The sequence below is a fragment of the Pipra filicauda genome, unplaced genomic scaffold (genome assembly GCF_003945595.2).
Source record: "Pipra filicauda isolate LSUMZ 115617 unplaced genomic scaffold, ASM394559v2 scaffold239_size1682155_pilon, whole genome shotgun sequence".
Lineage (NCBI taxonomy): Eukaryota > Metazoa > Chordata > Aves > Passeriformes > Pipridae > Pipra > Pipra filicauda.
The window spans coordinates 1,355,630-1,378,347 of NW_024104353.1; the positions used below are offsets into that span (position 1 = coordinate 1,355,630).

At 42.9% G+C, this 22,718-nt stretch overlaps 1 protein-coding gene across 2 annotated transcripts in view; it reads left to right on the top strand.

Moving 5' to 3' along the window:
- GPR50 (G protein-coupled receptor 50) overlaps window positions 1–22,718 on the top strand; it is a 44,554-nt gene that overhangs the window by 13,629 nt on the left and 8,207 nt on the right. The window contains exon 1 of one of the 2 annotated variants that reach the window (XM_027716492.2): window positions 16,595–19,040. The exons of the other annotated variant lie outside the window; for it this stretch is intronic. Within the exon in view, the coding sequence (XP_027572293.1) occupies window positions 18,866–19,040 (175 nt within the window). The 5' untranslated portion in view covers window positions 16,595–18,865. Of the gene's footprint in view, window positions 1–16,594; window positions 19,041–22,718 lie in introns of those variants that run through there. 2 annotated transcript variants of the gene reach the window in all.

The following is a 22,718-nucleotide window of genomic DNA, read 5'->3' on the forward strand; positions in this document are numbered from 1 at the left end:
TCCTCTTGAATAATGCTGGTGGTAGGATGTGAGATGTATAGATCAGCCTCCTGTGGAGCTACAGTTTCACCTCACATTGTATTAGTTTCTCTGTCTCATTTCTTCTTCTCCCTTCGTTTAAAGTTGCTTTTGCTTTTAGGTGCATTTCCAAGCTGTGGAAAGCTACTGACATTCAGAAACTCTCAACCTTCATCACCAAGAGCACAGTTCTTCTGCATTCTCTATCAGAAAGTGTATTATAATTCATTATGCCACTAATACCTAAGTTTTCAAATGCTTAGGGGTTGTTTTTTAAATACATTAACTCCATTAATTCAGAAGGCACATGTCTGCTAATGCATCAAATCTAGTCCTCATGCCTCTTGTATTTCTCTGTCTTCCTCACAATCATGCTGTATTAATTTCTTCAGGGACTGACAGTGTCTGCCTATAACTGGGGTGGCAGAAGTAAAAAGCCAGCTGAAATTCAGAGCAGGACAAGGCAATCTTGATGTGGAATTTGAAAGTGCTGCAAAATTATACATAAAAGAGATCAAGCACCTCTGCTTCTGCCCTTTCCCTTTCCTCTGAGTAGTAAATGACTTGCATTAAAACAGTTTAGCTGAACAACAAAACACAGGTAGATGTAAGCAGCAAAAAGACAGAAATAGAGCAAGAGGAATCCAAAATGATTTTGGGAAGCAGCATGGTGCCTTTTAACTTAAGATCTGTGTTCTGAATCATTGTGCAGAAACATGACCCTTAGTCCATGTAAATGGATTGCAATAGTGTGAGATGAAGTTTGGTGTTTGGGTTTGCTTTCAATGAGCACACTGTTTTTGGGGTCACCTCTGCTGTCATCTCAGTCCCCCCTTTCCTGTGATGCTCCCATGGAAATGGGCCAAGACAGTTTCATGCTGGGAAGTGATGTAAAGGCAATGAGCAGGGTTTCACAGCATGGAAAATATTTGCTCTCTTCTGCCAGTCTTCTCCTTCCTTTTCCTTAATCTCTGAACATCTCCATGCATAATCTCATCTATAATTATAGCTGCATTGAAACCAAGAGCATGGTATCTATTAATCACTTAATTAATATTTATTTGTTCACATAAATTTAATTCTTTTTCACCTATGTTAAAAAACAGATTTTTATTTGCCATTGTTCAAAGTCAAGAATGTAGCACGTATTTAAAAAAACACAGACAAAACCAACCCTTTTTCTGTTTGAGGGAAAAAAATCCCAACCACAACCCGTGTTCTAGCCTTCCCAAGTATTTAAGCAAAAGTAGTAATTGTCTTTAAGAAGTTAAACTTGTTGAGTATTAACTACATAACCCTTTAAGGTGGTTGTGGAAAGGAATGATCTGGGGTATGTGTCCAGTTTGTTGTCTGGCTCTGGGATGTCTGTTTTTCAAAGCAGCACCTGGGGAGGTTTAAGGGGCTGGAAAGGTATAACAGGAGTGAGTTGGCCTTGCAACCTGCCCTGTCCCTTTGCTGTGAGCAAGGACCATGCTTGGGCTGCCAGACTGGAGCTCCTGTGCTGCTTGGCCCAAGCACTCACACACCGACACGAGTGACTCATGTGCCCTGTCATCTTACCAAAAGTTACAACTTCTGCAAAAGAAAATATTGTTTTATCAGTGATTCTGGCAGCTCAGGCAGGGATTTCTGTGAGCAGCTGACTTAAAGGCTAGAGGGACCAAACAGGGATGCATGGTTCATGCTGTTCTGAGAAAACAGAGATGAGCCTTCAAAGCTGGATTGTGCTGGCAAACACAGCCAACCAAGTTGTTTGAGCTGAGCAGTGGAATTTTGAATTTGATAATTGGTAGACAGAAGTTTTCTTGAAATGTGCTGGTTAAAGAAAAGTAATGATCGCATCACTCGGATACCAATACATCATAGAATTGTTTAGATTGGAAAAGATGTCCAAGATCACTGAATCTGCCTGTTAACCCAATACTGCCATATTCACCACTAAACCATGTCCCTCAATGCCACATGTACAAGTCTTTTAAATCCCTCCAGGGATGGTGACTCAACTATGTCCCTGGTTAGGCTGTTCCAAAGCTTGATAACTCTTTCAGTGAAGAAATTTTTCTTCATATCCAATCTAAACCTCTCTGGGACAAATTGAGGCCGTCTCCTCTTGTCGTGTTGCTTGTTACCTGGGAGGAGAGACTGACCCCCACCTGGCCACAGCCTCCTTTCAGGGAGTTGTAGGGAGGGAAAAGGTCCTCCCTGAGTCTCCTTTTCTCCAGCCTAAACACCTCCATCTCCCTCAGCTGCTGATCATCAGACTTGTGCTCCAGATCCTTCACTGACTCTGTTGCCCTTCTCTGGACACGTTCCAGCTCCTCAGTGACTTTCTTATCATGAGGGGACCAAAACTGAACACAACATTTGAGGTGTGGCCTCACCAGTGCCAAGTACAGGGGGACAATCACTGCCTGTCATCCTAGCTCGTGGCTTTATCTAATTCAGTGTTTGATTTAGATTCTAATTTTTCACACCATTCAGAAAACTTCCCTGAACAAGGAGCAGGAAAGACTATGGAAAGCTGAGCAAGTGTTGGCTCTTGTGGCTCAGCCTTCTACAGTCTTATTCCTCATCTAACTAGCAAAGCGTGATAACTAGAGGGCAGCATTTTGTATAAACTAATCAAGACAACCCAGTGTCTTGCAGGGTTGTGCAGAGCAGGTTGTAAATCAGGCAGTGCCTCTTAAGATTCATGTGGCTTCCTCTCCTTCTCTGAGTAGATAAAAGGAGTATGAAAGAGAGCAGGTATTGCTCATGCCAACTTTACACATGATGCTTCTTTTAGGAAAGTTTCCTTCTCCAAAGAGCCAAATAAGAACTGTCATCCTGAAAATGATGACTGATTAAGAAACTGCAACATGGAAATTTTAGGAGAGGGAACAGCATGTGACCCTTATAAAGGGCCGTAGCAACTGTGGAGAACAAACAACTGGATTTGGTTCCTGGCGATACCTTTAAAAATTCAAACGTGAAGTAACCTGAGAGGAGCTGATTGTGCAGCTGTGTGCATCACTGATGGTGTGCTCTGGTTTTGCTCCAACGCCTTCAAGCCAAAACTTTGGAAGAGTTTCAGTACAAAAAGTACATTGTAATTACACAGTGGTTAAAAAGATATCGTTTCTTGACAGAAGTGTATCTGGCCAAATTTTGAAGACTTTTTTTTCCTCTTCTTCCATGTCTACTTCTGTTTAAGACCTGCTTTGCAACAATGGCAGTAAAACCAAAGCTTTTTTACTTTAGAATGTGGAGGAAGATAATGCAGATTTATTGGCTGGATGTATTTTATTAACAGCACCATGGGGGAAGCCTAATTCTGATTTATTTGCAGAAATTTCACCATTTGGCAGTGCTGTCTGGCAGACTTCCTCTTGATTTTCAAATGACTGAATATTAGGGTTGATCTGAGTAGAAAGTTTTGTTTGAATGGGAACTTCAACTAGAGATTACCTATGAACTTTCTTGAGATCCTGAGACACACACGTGAATGTTAAGAGTTTAGAAGAAACCAGTAGTTCCTGATCAATTCAGTCTTTTTGAAAAGTTTGAAATAGAAGTTTTCCAAAAGCTTTTGTCTAAATTTAAATGGACTGTTTATAGCAACCAGCCAATAATATAATATACTGAGCAAAATGTGCTGAGCATGTGAAGCAAACAGGGTTATTAAGCCGTGAATAAATCATTGGTTCAAATCAACTTGCAGTAACGATAGTGCCCATTTAAAGAAAACGTACCACGTAATTCAAAGTGTTTTAGAAATAATAATAATAATTACATTCTTAATCACCAGGAGGCAATGTTTCTTTCCCTTATGGCTGAGGAAACCTTAGTAATGCAGGATTTATACTTCTCTAGATATAAGCCTCTAATTTCCCCATGGCAATCATATTGGACACATGCCATTGTATGGGATTATTCCCCTCTGCTGAATGGGGAAAGGCAAAGAAAGATTACAAATTTGGCCCTGTATATTGTTTTAGCAAGAGAATGACTTTGACTCTTAATTTCTCTACTATGGGGAATTGCTATGTCCAGATTTGAGTTTTGGTATTTAAAATTGGAACAAACAGACAGAATTCACTGCAGACTGAAGAAGGTTGATTCCAGCTTGTCAAAATACTTTATTACTGCTGAAAAATGTAAATATAAGCATATAAGGTAAAATTGAACTTTTCAAGGCAGCTCCTTCTGGCAGTTGGCACGAGGCACAGGACCAGATGACCCTCGGGTCTGCTTTGATGTGGCTGTTCTCATGCTGAGAGTGTTCATCAACCCTTTGGTCTCCATGAGGTATGGGAAAACACTACCTTAGCAGACCTCTGAGGATTAATTCAGTGTGGTAAATATTGATGTTATTTGTTTGGCTTTCTGGAAACTTTTTGCTTCTAGTGAAGTAGTAGTGAAGTCCAAGGCATTATTTATATAGAGAGCTGAAAACACAGGGTACTAAACCAGAAGGAAAGCAATCAAAAAATGACCTTTCTAAGAGCTTGTCCAAGACACCATGTATTACAACTCCTTGCCTTAGTGCTGTGATTTCTGGGGAAACCTGTTATTTATTATATGGGAAATAACTATTTGACTTCATACACTTTAGATATATACAAGTATATTCCCAATCAAGAGGGAGAATATAAAGTTACTTTATGAGCAAGTACTTTCTGCAGTTTTTATTTTTTATGGTGCTTGATGCTCTTCATCCTCCTAAAACTCGAAAACAGGACAGTTCATGCCATGGGATGGGATGAGGTGGAGTTTGAAGAATAGAAAAGCACCAGAAACAACTTCTTAACTTATAATATTGCCTACAACTCCCTGCTAAATACATCCTTCAAAAGCATTTTTAAAGTGGTGGTCCTGATGTTGTTGCCACAGGAGCAGTGTGAGTGTTCCTGCTCGCTTCAGTACACCAGGATGAGCCCTGTTGGGAGTGTCCTGAGTGGCAAAAAAGGGGAAAGAGGGAATTTACCCTTGAGGCTTGCCAGTCCTGAGAAGGCAGATACCAGGTGGGTTAGATTTCCTACAGTTATCAGGTTTCCCGCCGCAGCTGCTTTTCCTTGTCCTTTGCTGAAAAATAGAAGAAAGCACCAAGGGAGTGGGATAGAAATGAGAAAGAGAGGAATGCTAAGGATATGAAGGATTCCATAGTCTGTGGGATGTGGATTTATGGGCCTCATAAAAGGGCTCATGGTTTTCTGCTTTTCCTAGTGAGAAGTAGTCATCCAGTTCTGTTCTCTTGAAGAGAAGGATAATTTATGCTCTCAGCATGAGTGCTATTCCCAATTTTCCACATCCTTTCAGTGCCTCCACCATGTTGTGTGAAGATTTCTTTTTGCCAGGAAAGGTTGGACCAAATGATCCTTGGGGCCACCTTCCAGCCTGGTATTCTATAATTCTATGATCAAGTGTGTATGTTGGTTCTTGTTATTTTTTTTGCCTTATGTGATTGTGTGGTGTCCTCCATTAAGGCTTCTGTGACTGTGTCTCTGGGAAAGGTGGGTAGATAGGTAATCATTCTCATAATACTGTGTGCCAGAGTCAAAATCTGGGTAATTATCTAAATGACTGCACACCTTGTAGGCTGCAGAGTTAAAGAAATTTGTGGCTTCCAAGCTGGAATTTATCTAATATCTGGTTTTGTGTTGGATATTATGTGGGTAATTCACATTGTGTCATTCAAGTTTGCAAAATACATCTCCAGAGTATTGGGTTTTGGATGGTTAGTAATGAACATTAATCATAATTACAGGCATGTCATTCTTTGAACTTTTGAATTTGTGTCCTCTCAGTGTTTATGTGACTGTTGCACCAGCTGCAAATATTGTTGTAAACACAAGACCACATCCATGGAAAGAAATCTGTAAATGATCAGGAGACTGTGATGGATACTGAAGTAGGGCTTTCCTTTCGTGGAATTTAAATAGTGTCAGCAGTGCTGTTACCTTCCCAACACATTTTCCCTTTTCTTCATAATACAAAGAATAGCAAACTTTGCCTTCCTTTACAACAGAGCCCTACACGTGGATAACAATCCAAATTATTCCTGATACCATCTTTATATAGCATTTGCACATTGCAGGAGAATGTGTAAGTGAAAGAGGGTAAATATTTAGAGAAGAGAAGGTACTCTCATAGCCTAGCTAAAGGTGTGTGACATGGACACATCACCCCCAAATGTGTACTAGACTGCACCGTGGTGAGGTGGGGCACAAAACATCTTTCTCATCATGTGCCAAAAGAGGCTGGACCCAATACTTCCAAGAATCAGGAGGGTTGGGTTTGTTTCCGGAGGGCTTGTTCCCACGCAGTCTCCAGCATGCTGCCCTGGCTCGGGCTGCGTGTTGTGAGCAGAGCATTTCAATTTCCAGCTCTGCCTATAGGGAAATGAAGGAGCATGTGTTTTAGGACCTACTACTTCTCCTTGCAGAGGTCACACTAGTTCAGTGAGAACTGGGTCTGGCTTCCCATGACACAGCAATCTGAGGGGAAGAAATAAGTGAATCCCGTTTTAAATGGATAATGTGAAATGCAGATGTGTCAGTCTGCCTTGCCCTGCTGTGTACAGGAACAGGGCTGAGCCTTGTGTTGCTGCTGACATGGGTCTTGCATTATTCCCTGAAAGTGTCAGAAGTGGAAGGTAAGCTGCACTTTTGGGTCGCTAGAGGGAGTGTGCCATGCCCCCACCCCCTGACTTCCCCATCATCCCTCCATCCTTGTCCCCTTCCTCCCTCACAACCAGTCTCCAGGTTTCGGTCTTCCTTCAGCCCAATCCTATATGCAAACAACAGAGAGAAATGGGAGGGGGTATCATTTTCCTTCTGCTGTCACATCCATCACAGAACGAATTCAAGCGTGGCTTATGAACTTCAGGTGAACTAGCAGAAGTTCCAAGCATTGTCCTGCACATTCTGCTCTTGCTCCTGATTTTTCTCTATTCATTGAGTGCAACCTCATGTTGGGGATTTTTTTTTTTTTGCATGGTGAGGAAGAATAAAATAGTGGGTTTGTCATCTTCAGAAATTAAGGTTTAAATGTAAAACTTCCCTGGGGATAAAACCCAATACAACACTTCAGTTTTATAAAGAAAGTAAAAGAGCTTGAAGCCACAGTGAAATATTCTGCTCCTATTTTGTTCATTAAGAAATTTCTTCTTGGTTGATGCACTGGAAATTCCATTTTCTGAAGTAATAATGCAAAAATTGTGTTGTAGCAGAAGCCAAACACTCTTGTTCCAAACCAAAGGCTGTTTGTACAACCTGTGTACTGGAGTGTGCCAGGAAGCATGCAAGGAAAGAGCAGTGACACTCCAGATGCCATACTTTGCCAATCCTCCCATTTTCAGGTTTTTTAAATTACCAAGTTTATTTTATGTTTTGGATGGAATAACACAGATCCAGATCCAACAAACAATCTGTCTTCAGTGGCCTGATAAATTGTTCTTAATTTTCTGGAATAGGTTAATTTCATTTAGATAAGGAAAGGCAAAAAAAAGCAGACTTTTCAGGGCACTGCCAAGTAGAAGATTAAGTCAGCATCAAATCCATTAGGGAACTGATTTTTCTATGTTATCTAACACCATCTCAGCCTCTTTGTCTTACTTTTTTTGTTTTCCTTGCATTGCAATTTGGGTAACCCACCATCTCACTGCTGTATTGCTGCATTACATGGTGGCTGCTCTGCTAAAACCAGGTTTACTGCCCTCTTAAATTTTTTTTAAGCAGATTTCATTTAGTTTTATTTTTTTCCTTGGAGGCTTTTTTTTCTTCTGCAAATGTACCATTTCTTTGAAAACTCGTTTCTGGGACTATGCATTCCTAGTCATTGTTGTAGGCTGCTGCAGAACATGCCTGCAACATTGAAGTTGCCTCTATGAATTGTGCATGTATACGTGTCCATTATTATTCAGTGCCAGCTTTGAGTTTCCTTTTCTGGAAACCTGTTCCTGGTCTCCATGGTGCATTTGCTTGCAGTTTTCTTGGAGGTCTTTTTTTTCCTGGGGACTTTTTTTACCTTTGGAATATTTCTGATGTGTCTGTCTTTTCTGGATTCTTTGCTAATTTCCTGATCTTGGATTTTTCAAGTTCTACCAAGAAATGTGTATGCTGACAATTTTCCCTGCCTTTGCCAGTGTTGCTGAAGCAATCAGGATTTATGGAAAAAGTAATGGCTTAGAGGAGACTTCTGCTAATAACTTCTTGCCCACAATGAGTTTTCATCTTTTAATTTGAGATGTTGAAGATGACTTAGTTTCACTTGAAGCAGAAGCAACGTATCAATAGCGTTGTGATGTTAGCTCTCATTTTCTTAGCCTTTAGCATCATTTGTACAGAAGATTAAAGTGTTGATCATCAAAATGAAACCAATTTTTGCATAGGCTGGTTCTGCTTTTTGTTGAATAAGACCTAGTGGGAGATGTGTAAGCAAGAGGAGCCTGAAGGGGAAGCCAAGGCTGGACCTCGGTTCTTTAATCTATAGTCTCTGGGTACAGGGAATTAGCTTTGGGCTCCAGTTACAAAGAGGGGATTGTCTGCAGGCTGTGTGTGACCACCTCTGTTCCAACACAGGCATAAATGAGACAAGGAACACTCATAGTTTACCCTGAGCTGCACCACTGCTTTCTCAGATGCTGACCTGTGAGGCCATAGGCAGCTTCTACCCTGTTCCAGGGGGACAACGGTGTGGTTGTTCTTATGCAGTGTGATTTGGACACTTCAGACACACAATGGACCTTTCAAATTATCCCCTAAAAATCAGCTGGTGAGGTTTCTCTGGAAGAGATTGTCAAGTGTTTTGTAAACTGACACAGGCTGCAGGCATGGAAGCGTTGCCTGTGACCGTATTCAGTTGCATCCAGTTTAGAGCATGAAAGAATTTCAAGTCAAGTGGAAACTGCAGAGTAACTGCTGGATGCCATAGTCCAAGTTAGGAGTTAATCAAGGGCTCTTCTGATTCAGAACACTGTGAAGTCCATGTTAACCCTCCTAGCTCTATCCTTTTCCAGGGCCAGCAGCTCCAGTCATTGCACCTCTAAGCAGCAAAACGCGCCTCTGGTACCATGGTGGGGGAACGACTCCATATAATTGTGTGGGAAGTGAAGTTCAGCATTTCTCATCTAAACTCCTCCTGCTGTGGGGGGTTGAGGGGAATGCCAGGACCACCACAGCCTCTGCCAGTTTTATGCCACTTCTTTTGATAGTTCTTGCATATCTCAGGCTCCTGAGCCCGCTCTGCACGGGGCTGTTCAGAATGAAGTGTTCAGGGTGGGAGCAGTACCCCAGAGCCAGAAGGTGAGCATGTCAGAAATATTTTAATTTCTATTCTGCCTTGCAGTGAATGACATCCTTGTTCTTTTAGGTATCAATGAATCCAAGGGAGGCAGATCTTCTACTAGCAGAGGCAGTGGCTTGCTCATACTATATGGCAATTAACTGGAAAAGTCCTTGCTTGAAACAAGGACTTTTGTCCTTAGGTTCAGTTTTCCAATACGAGATTAGCTCTGACTAATTAAATGCAGAATTACGCACTGCAATCACCTCCTGTCCTCTAAAGAAACAGAGAATAAAACCTGTCAGCACTGTACCCTCCCGCTGTGGGATAATCTGGAGCTGGCTGGCTGGTTATGTACTTAATTTGTTTGGTTTGTCAGTGTTTATTTTTGGCCTGGTTGAAGCAAAATCCCCTCAGGAAATCAGCATCCTTCGGCAAAATGTGTAGCTTGGCTTGCAAGATATTTTTTCAGCCCTGAGAACTCCCTGTGGTTGCTGTTGTACCTCCACGAAATCAACTTCAGGTGTGACTTGTATAAGCCTTGTGCAGTCCTGTTCCCTCCTGGCAATCCCAGCAGTTTTCATGGGTGAGACCAGTGCCTGGTGGTGTAGAGAATTTGGGAGTGCTGATATTTGGTGACGGGTGGGGCCTTGACCTATCTGGGAAGAAGGAAACGCGTGGTCTGGTCCAGGATGGCATTGCTGTCACTGCTGAGTACATGCATATTATGAAGGAATATTGAAACGCCAAGTGAACAACAGTAAAATTCAGTCTGGTAAGATTTATTGGAGGATTTAAGCTGATACCAGATTAACATATTCATAGGGTTTTAGGAGCTGCTTGGGTATTAAGAGTTACCTTTTAATCTGAAAACTTTGCAAGGGTCTGATGTCTCTTCTGTGCTAATGATTCAGTCTATCTTTATAAGAGGTTGAATTTCTTTACATGATGTTTTCAGACTGAGGGATGAAAAGAGGGAAAATGGCCCTTAATTTTAACAAGTTCCCATTTGGTTTAACAGCTACTGTGAGATCTGCCTTGTCTTTTCAGCTGTATTTGCCACTTTGGCAGTGTGTTTCTGGCTGTTAGAGTCATACAGAGTTTTAATGAAGTGCAACACTTTTCTCTTTCTTTTCCCCATGGCTGTTATTTGTCATTTGATAAAACTCTGCCTTGTGAGAGTTTTATTCCTAAATAAATGATAAAAGGACAACTAGTATCAGAAGGCATTGCTGGCATGAGAGTTTCTGCTTTGTTGCCAACATAGGAGAATCCATTGCTCTCCTTTTAAAGGATGTGTTGTGTGGCTGAATTTGGGAAAGACTTTCAGCTCCTGAGGGAACCAAAGTCGACTTCTTCCCCTCTTCTGCCCTTTGGTGCTGTCCTGTCCTAGTGAGCAGTTAAACTCCACGCCCTGTGCTCCCAGTGCCAAGACACTGACTTCTGGCAATCACTGCGGGTTTGTTTTTCATTGTGGTGCAGTAAATGCTGTTTGTTTCTCCACTGTGCTCCCAACTGAAGGCTGTGAGACGTGCTGAGTCAGCAGACGCGGACCTGTGCTCCTTGGGGTTCACCTTCCCCCCTTGGAGTGGGAGATAGGGTGGTCAGAGCTGGGTGACGTGATAGCCTGTGCACAGTGTGTCTCTGGGGAGGCTCTTGGGTGGTTCAGGCTGAAGAGTTTGCTGCAAGATCTGGGCTCTGTTATTTTGTGTAAATCTCTTACTGAAGCTGCAAATCCTCGTTCCTGCTAGCTCTGACGTTACAAATAACCTCCTGATTCCTTGGAGTATATGCAGATCATGACTGAGCTATTTGAGTGTTAGGCACTTCACGGGGTTGTGCAAGGGTGGTCCTGCCAGGCTGAAGGTGACTCCCATGCTCTCAGAGCTGCCTAAATAAATGTACAGCCAACACTGGTGTACTCCCATGCCTGACGGGGGAATACACACCATAGCACACCATAGCACACCATGCTGCCAGCTCTGCTTGGGAAGCAGAGAGTGTTTGCTGGACTCCACTCGCTAATGTGCAAAACTCTCGTCCATTGCCAGCAATGTGCCAAGGAAATTTTTTGACAGAATCTCTGCAAAGATCTTTGTAGTGCATGCTAACCTCGCCTCGCATCTCCCTGTCCTCTCTGTGTGCTTCTAGTTACTTGCCTTTGGGGCTCCCTGTGAAGGAGAAGGTGGACAACCTGCTGAGAGTTTTCGTTGCCTAGCTTAATACGTCTGTATTACACTGCCGAGGACTTGGAACTCTCATCCTTTCCAACCCTGCCAAATCAGCCCCATTTCAGGAAGATATTTTTAATGATATGTGATATTCCAACTACCCTTAAGATTTCACTATGATTTATGACATCAGTGATTGTGACAAGCATTTCTCACTAGAAGACTCTATATTAAGCCCATGCTTTGTTTCATCCTTAAATCTTCTCTTCATTTGGAGTTAGTTCATAAACAAAATTACTTTATTGATGACAGATAACAACATGGGATTTCAGCAATTAAATGAAAAATAGCAGGGAATCCTGCTAAGGAGAGGAAATGGAGGGTCACAAATGGCTCTGAAGAGACTTGAAGGCAGGAATTAATATCTTATGCTTAATGAATGACAGTTCTTTAAAAAATACTGTTGTTAGATAAAGCAATATAGGACTGGAGAAGAGAGCTTTTCAGAAACTGCATAGAGAAAGAGGTTTTTCTTTTAGAAATTTAGGAATCTTGACCATTTCTCTTGTCTTTGGAGAGGAAGGCAAATGAAAGTGTGACCCCTAAAACTGATAAAAATTCAAACACTTCAGGAGCAAAAGGCAGTGTGAAAAGCCATAGCTCTTCCTCTATTTTTTTCCCTGCCTGGGGGGAGATCTCACACTGTCTGAAGGTGCTGTTCAGTTATTCCTTTGTTTCTGAGATTACTCAACCAGCACACGCCTAAACCCCTTTTTTGTAGGAGGCAGGGTAGAATGTAGCTTGGATTTGAATGAGGGCAATATCTATGTAGAAGTCATAGAGTCATAGATTCATCAAGGTTGGAAAAGATGTCTAAGAGCATCAAGTCCAACCATTAACCCAGCACTGCCATGCTCTTGACTAAACCATGTCCACAGCTGCCACATTCACACTGTTTTTGATCACTTCAAGGGCTGGTGATTCCACCACTTCTCTAGACAGCCTGTTCCAAGTGAAGAAATGCTCCTTCTTGTCAGTAATTTTTAGGAGATGCTCCTCCTGAGGGGGATGGTCAGCTGACCTTGCAGGGTCCCTTCCACTCTGCTGATGCTGATGGGTTTCATAGTCAAACCCTTGGCTATACAAACACTGAAGGGGGTAGCAGAGTCTCCCTTAACAACCACCAGTTGACTTAAAAGGCCCACTTAGGGTTAACATTTAAAGGGTTGCATGCAGCCCTCTCCAAGCCTCCCTGGTTCCTGATGGGAGTCAAGTTACATTTTACCACTTTCAGATATGGTGGTGTGGATGTTAAGTAGCTTCAGAGAGAAGAAATCTCTTTGATTTATTTCTTGCTGAGAAAAGTTCAAAAAGTTCATTAGAGGGAAAAAGGGAAATGGGGAGAAAAGTTTTAAGGGGACACTGAAAGCACCGTCACTTGATGGTGATTATACAACTCTAAAAGTAGGCCTGCCCTTATCACTGCAGATGAGAAAGTAGGACTCGGGTATTTCAGGATTAGGCAATTGAGCTAAGTACGTCAGAGTTTCTTTGGCTTATGTGGCTGGCCTTTTTTCAGCATCTTTTATTCTTTCTGTGCTTTTTTTCTTTTTTTCTTTTTTTTTTTTTTTTTGGAGGGCAAAACATTGTGTGGGAGCAGGATGCAGTGATGCTCTTGTATTGGAAGCTGTTGATAGCAGAAGTGTCTGCCAGCCTCATCAATTATTATCCACAAGTGTGAGATGTGCCTTTGAACGTATGTATTGCTGCCTACAAGTCTGACTTCTGACTTCAAGATGTTCCTCCAGTCACTGAGGTGTCACAGTCCCATGGAGTCTTATTCACCTTCAAGCCAGATGGATATTATCCACCATTAGACTCCCACTGAGCTCAGTGTTAGAGCACACCCCCTTGAACCATTTGTTCACACAGATTCATGTTGGAACATGTTTACTGTGTACTTTAATGCAAAAACGTATTTTCTCTTTTAATAGACCCACACATTGCACCTCAAAGATAAGTAAGTTTAATAAGTCCTTAGGAATAAAACAGAAGCCACCCAGCAATACATTTGGGACTCTCTAGTCCAAATTTCTCATGTGATTGATCATTTCTTGTTGCTCTTTCTCCACCCAACCTTGACACGAGTCCTGTAAACCCTGTGGAACATCTGGAGTGAAGGTTTTGACGGTGTTCTGGGAAACACTGATTTTTGGACTCCTTTCTGGGAAAAGGAGGGCATGAGAGCATTTTTTCCCCTGCCAGTATCATTATTGCTCCTGCTGAATCAACTTTAACTGTTTGCATTGGTCTTTTGCCGATGTAGTTGTATCAGAGTCCCTGAAGTGTTTGCAGGTGAAAGTAACTCTCCATGGGATTAGTAATCCAATGGGATTAGTAAATAGTTATGAATTGACCAGGAGGTCCAGAACAGATTTTCTTTTACTTTCTATGCTTCTATTTGCATGAAGTACTTCTCTCACAGTTCACATAGTCTTGACGAAGCCATCAAACCTTGGGTCTCTTTCTTTGCTCATCCATAATGTAAGGAGTATTACTCCTCTTCCTAGCAAATTGTGAAGCTCAACCTCAGGTAGCTCAAACTTTTTCCTTGCTATAGGGCTGGATGCTGGGTTTGGAGGACTAACTATGAACAGGAATGTAAGTAGCTCCCAGTCATTTCCTGTCCCTCATGGCAGTGTTTCTCTTCCAGCCTCATCCTCTCTGCATGTGCATACTGTGGCTGTACCTGCCTCATTGCCAGTTTTAGTGTGAGGACACAGGAGAAACACACGTGGGCTGTATGGAATTCTGTGATCTAAATCTACCCCATGGGAGTTTTTTGTATAACCTGCTTTTGTAACACTGGCCACCAATTTTTTAAAAAAAGCACGTTAAGGCCATCAGAAGAAAAGCCTCACAATTGCAGCACAGCACTGTAAGGCATACCAGGACTGTGCTGTAGCCTGCAACGAGACTATCACCTTGGAGATAATTTGGGTCCAAATACATTTCTTTTCCTAACTGTAGTTAGGAAACTCTGCTGTGCAGAAGTAGAATAAATATCTTACCATGATTATCACCCTGCTACTGCTCTAACACCCAAGCCTTCATTTAGGTAACCTCTAATCAGTTCAGTACTTAACTAGCAGTACTTAACAAAAGTTGAGCAGAGTGGAGCTGGTTTGTTACCAAGGCCGTTTATGAGCAATCTGGTACATGCTCAGCATGTCTCCATTGACACCAGAGTGTGTTGGCCCCTGCCCGTGAGTCATGGTCAGGATGTCTTTGCTTGGCCAGTGAATTCCTCACCCCAAGCCCAAATCAAGGAGGGACCAGCTATGATTTAGGGAGGCATCCAGCCATTGACTGATCAGATCAAGTGCAAACTTGGTGCATGAGACAGGAAGACCCAAGTAGGTTAAGTCTGGGGAATATCCAAGGAGTGAGGATGGAGAGAAGCAGGTCTGCTTTCCTCCATTCCCTGCCAGCCCTATTTTCAGCCTGTTTACTCAACACATTGTTTATAGCAAGAGGAAAAGGATGCTGTGCCGTTACATTGAGGACAGATTTAAGGCAAATCTAAGCTGTACAAAAAAGGACTGCTAAGGCACATGAAAGGTAGCTCTGTCAGGGCACACTGCAGTGTTCATTTGGCTATGAGCAAGGCAGCTCCTGCTGTAGGTTGTGCATCCCACAGCTCTCTGCATGATGGCTCTCTTCCTTACATCCCTGCATTCCCCTTTCTCTGACACCTGCTTTCAAGACAGCTTTTCTTCATTAATAAACCTAATATTTACCCTGTAATACTCTTAAGAAAAGTCCAGACTGGTACAACTTAAATTTCATGTCTTTCTAGACAGCTTGCAGGGGTAGCAGATTGACAAGCCCACTTGTGCTGCATTCGTTTCAGACTGGCCCTACCTATGTCAGATCAGATTCTGGTTCAAGGAATGGCATTTGTTTACCCTTTTCAGAACAGATGAGAAAAGAGTTTCAGCCAAATAATCTGTATGGCATGGACTAATCTGTCTTGGCAATGGAGAACTGAAATTCATTAAGTTCCTGAGGAGGCAAGATCAGCTAGGCAGGGAAACAGCCTCCAGAACAACCCAGAGTGGGGAAAGCAGATCACCTTCTCTGGCATGTGAGCCCATCTCTGCCTCCCCAAGGTGAGGATGCTCAGAGCACAGCTGCTCTGTCTTAGTATCTGTACCCAGAGTAACTCTGTTCTTAGCTCAAGCTCTTCTGTTACTATTCCTCTAATTATTGATTTAGGCTTAGTTATTTCATATTTTGATTACCTTTTTGGTCTAAAAATTACCTCTATCTTTGTACAGCAAGTGACTTTGTATGTTAGTCTCTTGCTCTTGTTGGACAGAGTGCTAGAGGAGATAACTGATGCCAGGATCAGTACGTGTTAGAGGTCAGTTAGATCAGTCTGTTAGAGGCTGGATTCGGGGCAGCACACTGTGTTGTGCTGGTCTGTGTCCAGACTGAGCTTTTTCCTTATGCACTAAGCTCGACTTGCTCTCCTCTGAAGTTGGGTTCTGTACAATGCTACTTTGTTTCAAGTCTGAATTTTTGAAAAGGTTATTAAGGTCTACCTTGAAAATGGCATCTGAGTTTGGTATCATGGAACCTAATGCAGCCCCAGGGTGAACCTGTGTGTGTACACAAACAACCCTCATAAAACGGCCTTTAACACCTCCTGGGAAAGCCGGCTGCCTGGAGTCTCCCCCTCTTTGCCTTGGACAGTCCTCACCTCACACAATTCCTTCAGTCCATCCTAAGGCTTAATCAACAGACTTGCCACAGTCTGCAAAGGTGTTGCCTCTAACAGACTTGAACAAGATTTGGTCGAGAATGAATTAAAGGCTAAATGGCCTTCACTGATAGAAACATTTTTGTCTGGTAACTTTTTTTTTTTAGTAGGTTCATCATTTCTATATACAACTAAAAAGAGTTACAAAGAAAAAACCCACCTCCTGTTCCCACCAACTAAGCAGAAAAGGCTGGGACTTAGAGAGACTGATCCCTGGGATGGCAAGGCTGGGATGTCAAGCTGTTAATTGTGGCAGGGTAACATCTGCTCCTTTTGAGTGCATGTCCGTGGGTGTAGTGGCTGGTGCCGTCACCAAGGTTTAGTCAACAAACCATGCTGGTGAGGCACAGGGAGGAGAAGGAGCAGCTCCTGGGCTCAGCTGTGGTGGCTCAGCAGGGCTCTCCAGGGCAGTCAGACAAGATTTTTATCAATAAAATCAGCTGTGTGTTCACATCCGACTGTATGCTCTGCCTGACAGCTGCCTAGGAATCGGTTGCTTGCACACAACCCCTTTCCAGGCCAGGAACACACTTTGACCAGCAACAGTTGCAAAAGAGCATTATTAAGTCTATTAAGCCTGAGTTCACAGATTTTTTTCTAGAATAGTAACAGATGGCAAATGGTGGCAGTACAGCTGCTGGGACCTGGAGAGGATGGATGTTGGTTTGTCATTTCAATGGATGCTGGCAATAATAATGTTTTGTGTTTATACAGGGCCTTTCCTCTTTCAGGGCACTTTACAAACCAGGTGAGAAATAATGGGCTTGGAATTAACGTGGGCTGGTAAAGCTTGCCCCTGTGCCCATGTGGCCAGTATGGGAGGGTAAACATAGGGGCATTGGCCTGCACTCCCTACACAGCCTGGATGTGAATTAGGTGACTTCTTAAAATCACATAGAGCCACTCAGCAGGGATTTCAGGCAGAAGGAGACAGCTGGAATTCAGAGGGTGGCACTGGTATCTGAGGTGTCAAGTGCGAGTTTAGGTACCTGGACTCACTCTCCTTTGGCTGCATGGGGTTTTGTTTAGACTCTTCCCAGAGACCACTATCTCCCAAGAGAAGCTGCTGTAGTGAGTAGGTGTCCATCAGCCATGGTGTCCTTGCAGAGTCAGACACTGCAGCCAGTGCCATGCAGGCTCAGCTGGTGCTGACAGAGGTGCTGATGCTTCCTCTTGCTCGGTGCAAATTGGAGGGTTGTCCCAAGGGCCTCCTGCCTCCGACACTTGCTCTCCATCAGCCTTGCTGCGATTTGCTGTGAAGGCAGGAGGTGTTTCCAGGCCCACCTTTAGTCCAAGAATTTGGAATTGATACAGGGAAGAACCAAGATTTTAAGTGGATTGGCTCTCTATCTCACAGCTTTAGTGCAGGCGATGAGTTCGGTGGATAAAACAGTGAAATGTCAGGAGTCTGGAGCACATAACCAGAAGGGGCACTTTTTAACACTTTTTTTGTATTTATTAAGAGCTGGATCAAGACCACCACTTATTCCTCCTCCATTACTAGCAGATTCAGTGGTCATAGTTGCATCCAGGAAAAACATCACACTAACAAGAGCTAAGTTTAGAAATCCAGAAGAATTGCAGCATTGTGGTTTTCCCTCATGAAAAGGGTCAGAATTTCCAGGAAAACACAGGAAGAAGTCATTAAAAGGCACTTAACTGAACAGAAAACAGTATTTTTAGAAATTTGAAAATTTTTGGAGGTAGGTAAAATGTCAACTTTACATTGTTTCCCCTTTCTTTATACTGTGTTCAGATCATCTTTTCGGGAAGGTTTGCCTAAGCTGAGCAGGACATGTTAGGATTAATGAGGAATAATGGGGAAACTTGCCAAACAGTGTTTCTCTGGGATGGTCTAAGAACTTCTTTTTGTTTATAAAATATCTGGAACTCTGAAAATGGGGAAGTCGCTCTGCACTGGTACAGAAGAGGGCTGACCACTTTTTAAGGGTTCAGAAGAAGATGTAATTAAAATACTTTTTATTCATTCAAGAGTGAATGTCCAGCTACCATCTGCGTCACAGCCAGAGAAAAATCCTCCCCTTTACATTGTTTTCACTGTAAGGGTAACTGATATAAGGAAAGATATGAAATCATGTGAACAGGGCTGGTCTCTAATTTCCAACCCATTTCCACAGACCTCTGAGCTCAGCCAGGACTGTGAATCTCATTGGCCTTAGCCAGAGGAAAGTTATGAATCTCTGGGGTGTGAGCACTGGCAACTCGTGCCCTTCGCTGCATTCAATCAGAGCAGCTGAAGGCATGGCTCAAATATGGTTTTGGCAGCAATACAATTAAAAGGTCATGACCTACAGTAAGTGTAAAATCCAGTAATCCAGTCCTTCACCTGGCAATGTAAGCAATTCTTTAGCCATCAGCCAAAAGAATATATGGTGCATAACAAAATAAATGTAATTGAAACAGGGGGGAGGGCTGGTCCTTTCTTCTCTGGTAAATACTGGGAGGTTTTTCTCCTCCTCCTGGAAGCAAGTCTCTCTCACAGGTCCAGAGGGAAAGGCAGCTTTCACAACTGGAGCGAGGTACTGATGAGAAGGCTCATGTAACTGATGGTCGTGGCTCCAAAACGATGCCAAAGCGCCTGGTCAAGGAAGACAGAGGAGGAGGAGGAGGAGAGTTCCTTCTGCAGACTGCCTCCTGCACTGCTTTGGCCTTGCTCCTGTGCATCTACAGGGCTGGCACAAGGCAGGGAGCAGCTCTAAGTGCCCACAGTTTTCCCATGGGGAATGATGCCAACAAACAAGGTAATGGTAGCCCAGCACATGCTGCTGTTCTTTGTCTTCACGGTTGTGCCAAGAGATCTCAAAGGACTATTTTCAGGAAAAAGTTAAATTATTCTGGAGTTTTACGCATTTTTTAGGACCTTGATGATGTCCTTAAATTGGATATTTCTGTGTTCTCTAACCTTATGTCCTAAGGATACTATGGGTTGGCAATACCTCCTGTCCTTTGTGTTATTACCCTCTGTATCATTTTATGCAGCACTGTCAGGATTTGAGAGCAGCTGGCAACCCAACTGCACTGTCTGTTTAACTACAGGAAACCACGCTTTATCCCCCTCTGAATCCTAATGGAGTAATGATAACAGATAATTAATTGAATGCCTTTTCCTTTCTTTTGTTTATTCCTCTCTTTGAAAAGACTCCCTAAATACACAAATAAAATCCTCAATTAAAATTTATGGATTAATGAATTGAACAACAAATATTTTTTTTCCCCCCTATTGCCTGTATCTCAGGGAGAGTTTCTCCAGTTTTCACTTGCGCTCCCCTGTCAAACATTTTCAGTTGTCAAAATGAGTAAGTACATGCTGGGCTGTCATGTGGGCATGTCAGATGTATTAGTGCTTATCAGAACGGTGGAAAGAGATGGCAGTTAACAGTCTGGGATTCCTCCTGTGCCATTGTGTGTGGTGTTCACAGTGCCCTGGAATCCGGGAGCTTGCATGGAGCAGTGCCATAGGTCATGGTCCCCAACAGAAGGATGGTTCTTAATGTGCTTTGGTGGGGTAAATACTGTCTACCCCAGAAATGACCCTTTAGAGTTGGTGATATAAGAAATGCTTGTCAGAGCAAGGGCTGCAGGATCAGCATCCCCCAACACCAGGGCATTGTTACCCGTTTAAATTGCAGCAGTACACGATCAATATGATTGCACGTGGTCAATGGTATCTTTATGTTATAAAAGGAAGAAAATTGATCGGAAAGTGTTTTCTATGAACTGCCACTTAGTTTGCAGAACACACTTCAGATCTGTAGGCTGGAGGTTAGTGACACACAAGCAATCACACAGCAAAGTGGCAGGTAAAAACAAACAGGAAAAGGAGGCTATCAGAGGTAATAAAGAGTCTTGTTGCATGCTGAATAAAGCTCTTTATGACTTTTATCTTTTCGCTTGGGGCAAACAGTACATTTTGTTTCTGCTTTGCAGTGAGCATAAGCTTTGGAGGGTTAAACAGAGAATATTAGATTATGATAAGTGGTCATCAGAGGCTTGCTTTACAGTCATTGCCTGTTAAATTGTTTACTGAACCTCATTATGTATATATCTCTGTGAGGTTGACGTGTGTCTTACTTCCAGTTTATCTGGGACACATGCGTCTGTTGACTTTTTCATAAAACCTGAATGAACAAACATAAAGTTTAAGATTCTATTTATTGTAAGCTGTGGCTTATCATTATGATAGTAAAAAGTCACTGCAAACATACCAGTCACACCAATAAACTTTTAGCATTATGTCATTGTGTATCTTAGCACCTTTTCCTCAATGTAGGTTTTTAGACCTGCTTTTCTACAGCTGTCAGTTATTCTGGCAGCAGCTGGACAGATGCCAGGGTCTGATGTCACTGCTGGGAAGAGGTTGGAGCAGCAAGGTGACTGGTCATGCAGTGAGCCCCCTGGCACTCATGTCCATTGTGCTCATGGGTCAGCTTCTCACTTGCCACCTTTGAGGCTGTTGTATGTGGTTTTGTTTGCCTCAAAATGCCGTGCTGGGCACTGTCTATTTGGACTCAAATCCCTGCACAGTGGCTGGGAGGAAGGGGCAGCCTGGACAGCAGGTTCAGTTGGAGCTGGACTGTGCCAGCTGAGCAGAAGTTGATCCACACAACTGTATTTCTGGTGCAAATACTGTCATTCAGGACAATTCAGTTTCAGCATTGGCTTTACAAAATAACAGTACTGACTTCAGGTTGCATTGAGCATCTCTGTCTTGTTCACCTGAAGGAAGCAGTTCTGTAGCTGTGTAATACTTCAGCAAAGAATGTGAATGTGAGAGAGCTTTATATGGATAACAGAGAAACAAGAGGTTTGGGTGCTTGCTTTGGACATTTTGAGATGTAGAAAAAGAGACAATTTTCATAAAAATATTTTACCTCCCTCCTCTCTCCTTGCCTTTTACCCTCTCCTATAGGTTCAGGATACCTAAACCACAGCCTGTAAAGGACAGCCCACAGCTGCTGTGTGGGAACAGTAGGGAGAGGCTGGATCTCTAGGACTGGAATTTGAGCACCAGGGGATTTCCAACAGCCTCTTGAGGCAGGCAGGGCCAGTGACCCTGCTGTTTCTACAGCGGTGCTCAGTTAATCTCTGTGGAACAGTACCACAGAATGAAAGTCAGGTGCTGTTGGGGCAGCCTGCCAGTGAAGAGCTTTACGTATGTGGTTTATTGATTTGCAGAATTCATTGAGGTATTTCCACATTTCTTAGAACCAGGGCTTGACAATAAGTCCTCATATAAACTGTGTCATTGGATAATCCAGGCAAAATGAGAGGCAGCGCCAGGGAACTGCTGGAGTACAGGAGCAGAGTTAGAATGAACAGAAATAGATTTATGGGAGGGAGAGGGGGAGCTCAAAGACAGGAATACTAGGGTAGAAGATGTTCTGGGATAAATTCCCACTTGTATTATTTGCACATGTCTATAATCTGCTCAAGCAGCTAGGCTTCAGGTTGTTTTGGGGTGGGGTTTTTTTCCCAAACAATTGTGGATTACACTGTGAACAGTGTATTGTACCTCTATAATCTAAGCTTTGAGTTGGACTTCTGTAATATAAAAGGATTTATAGTTTCTCTGAAAATGTAGCCAAGTCTGTATTACCAGTATCCATGTGTTAGACATGCTTTTCTCCACCATTCCTCCCTATTTATGTGTTACTCCATAACTGGGGGATGGAGCACAGTGGCACACAAACCAGTTTATACTAAGTAGAAGTTAAAAAAGGAACGGAAAATGTGAAAGCTAATAAGGAAATACAGTCACATGCCAATAAAGATAAAATGATACATCTGAAAATAGTGTCACAGAAGCAGATAAATTTAAGTTGGAGATAGAGTCCTGATGGTATTATTTATGGGCAAGACTCTTTTGTTTTATCATGGAAAAATGTAAAAAAAGCAGTGATGAAGATCATGTATCCAGTAGGATACTGGTCTTTACCTTCCCTAAAAGACACATTAGATGGCTTAATATTCTGCAGTGTCCTTGGGAATGAGGGTCTCATCTCATCCTCCAGAGGGAAAGACATGAGCTATTTGCCACAGAGCTCGGCACACAGTGGTCTCACAGCAAACCAGGGATTGTGAGGCTGAAGCAATGTTTAACCCAAGTTACTCCTATTTTAATAATTAACCAATAGCACAGAACATCAGTGCATGGCCTGGGAACCTGTGCATGGTGGCCGGTGGTGCCACCTTGGCCATACTGGGCTGATCCCCAAGCAGGAGGGACACTCCAGGGGTATTTGACAGGGTTGCTGTGAAGGATGCCCATGGCAACAGCTTTCCCACCAGGCACTCCAAGCCCTTTGTTGTGGGCAAAGCCAGCCCCTGGGGACATGGGGTGCAGGCCAGGTCCCGTCTTTCTCCCAGTGGACCGGTCACAGACGAGCACCATTAGAAAACTGAAATCTTTTGTTAAGATT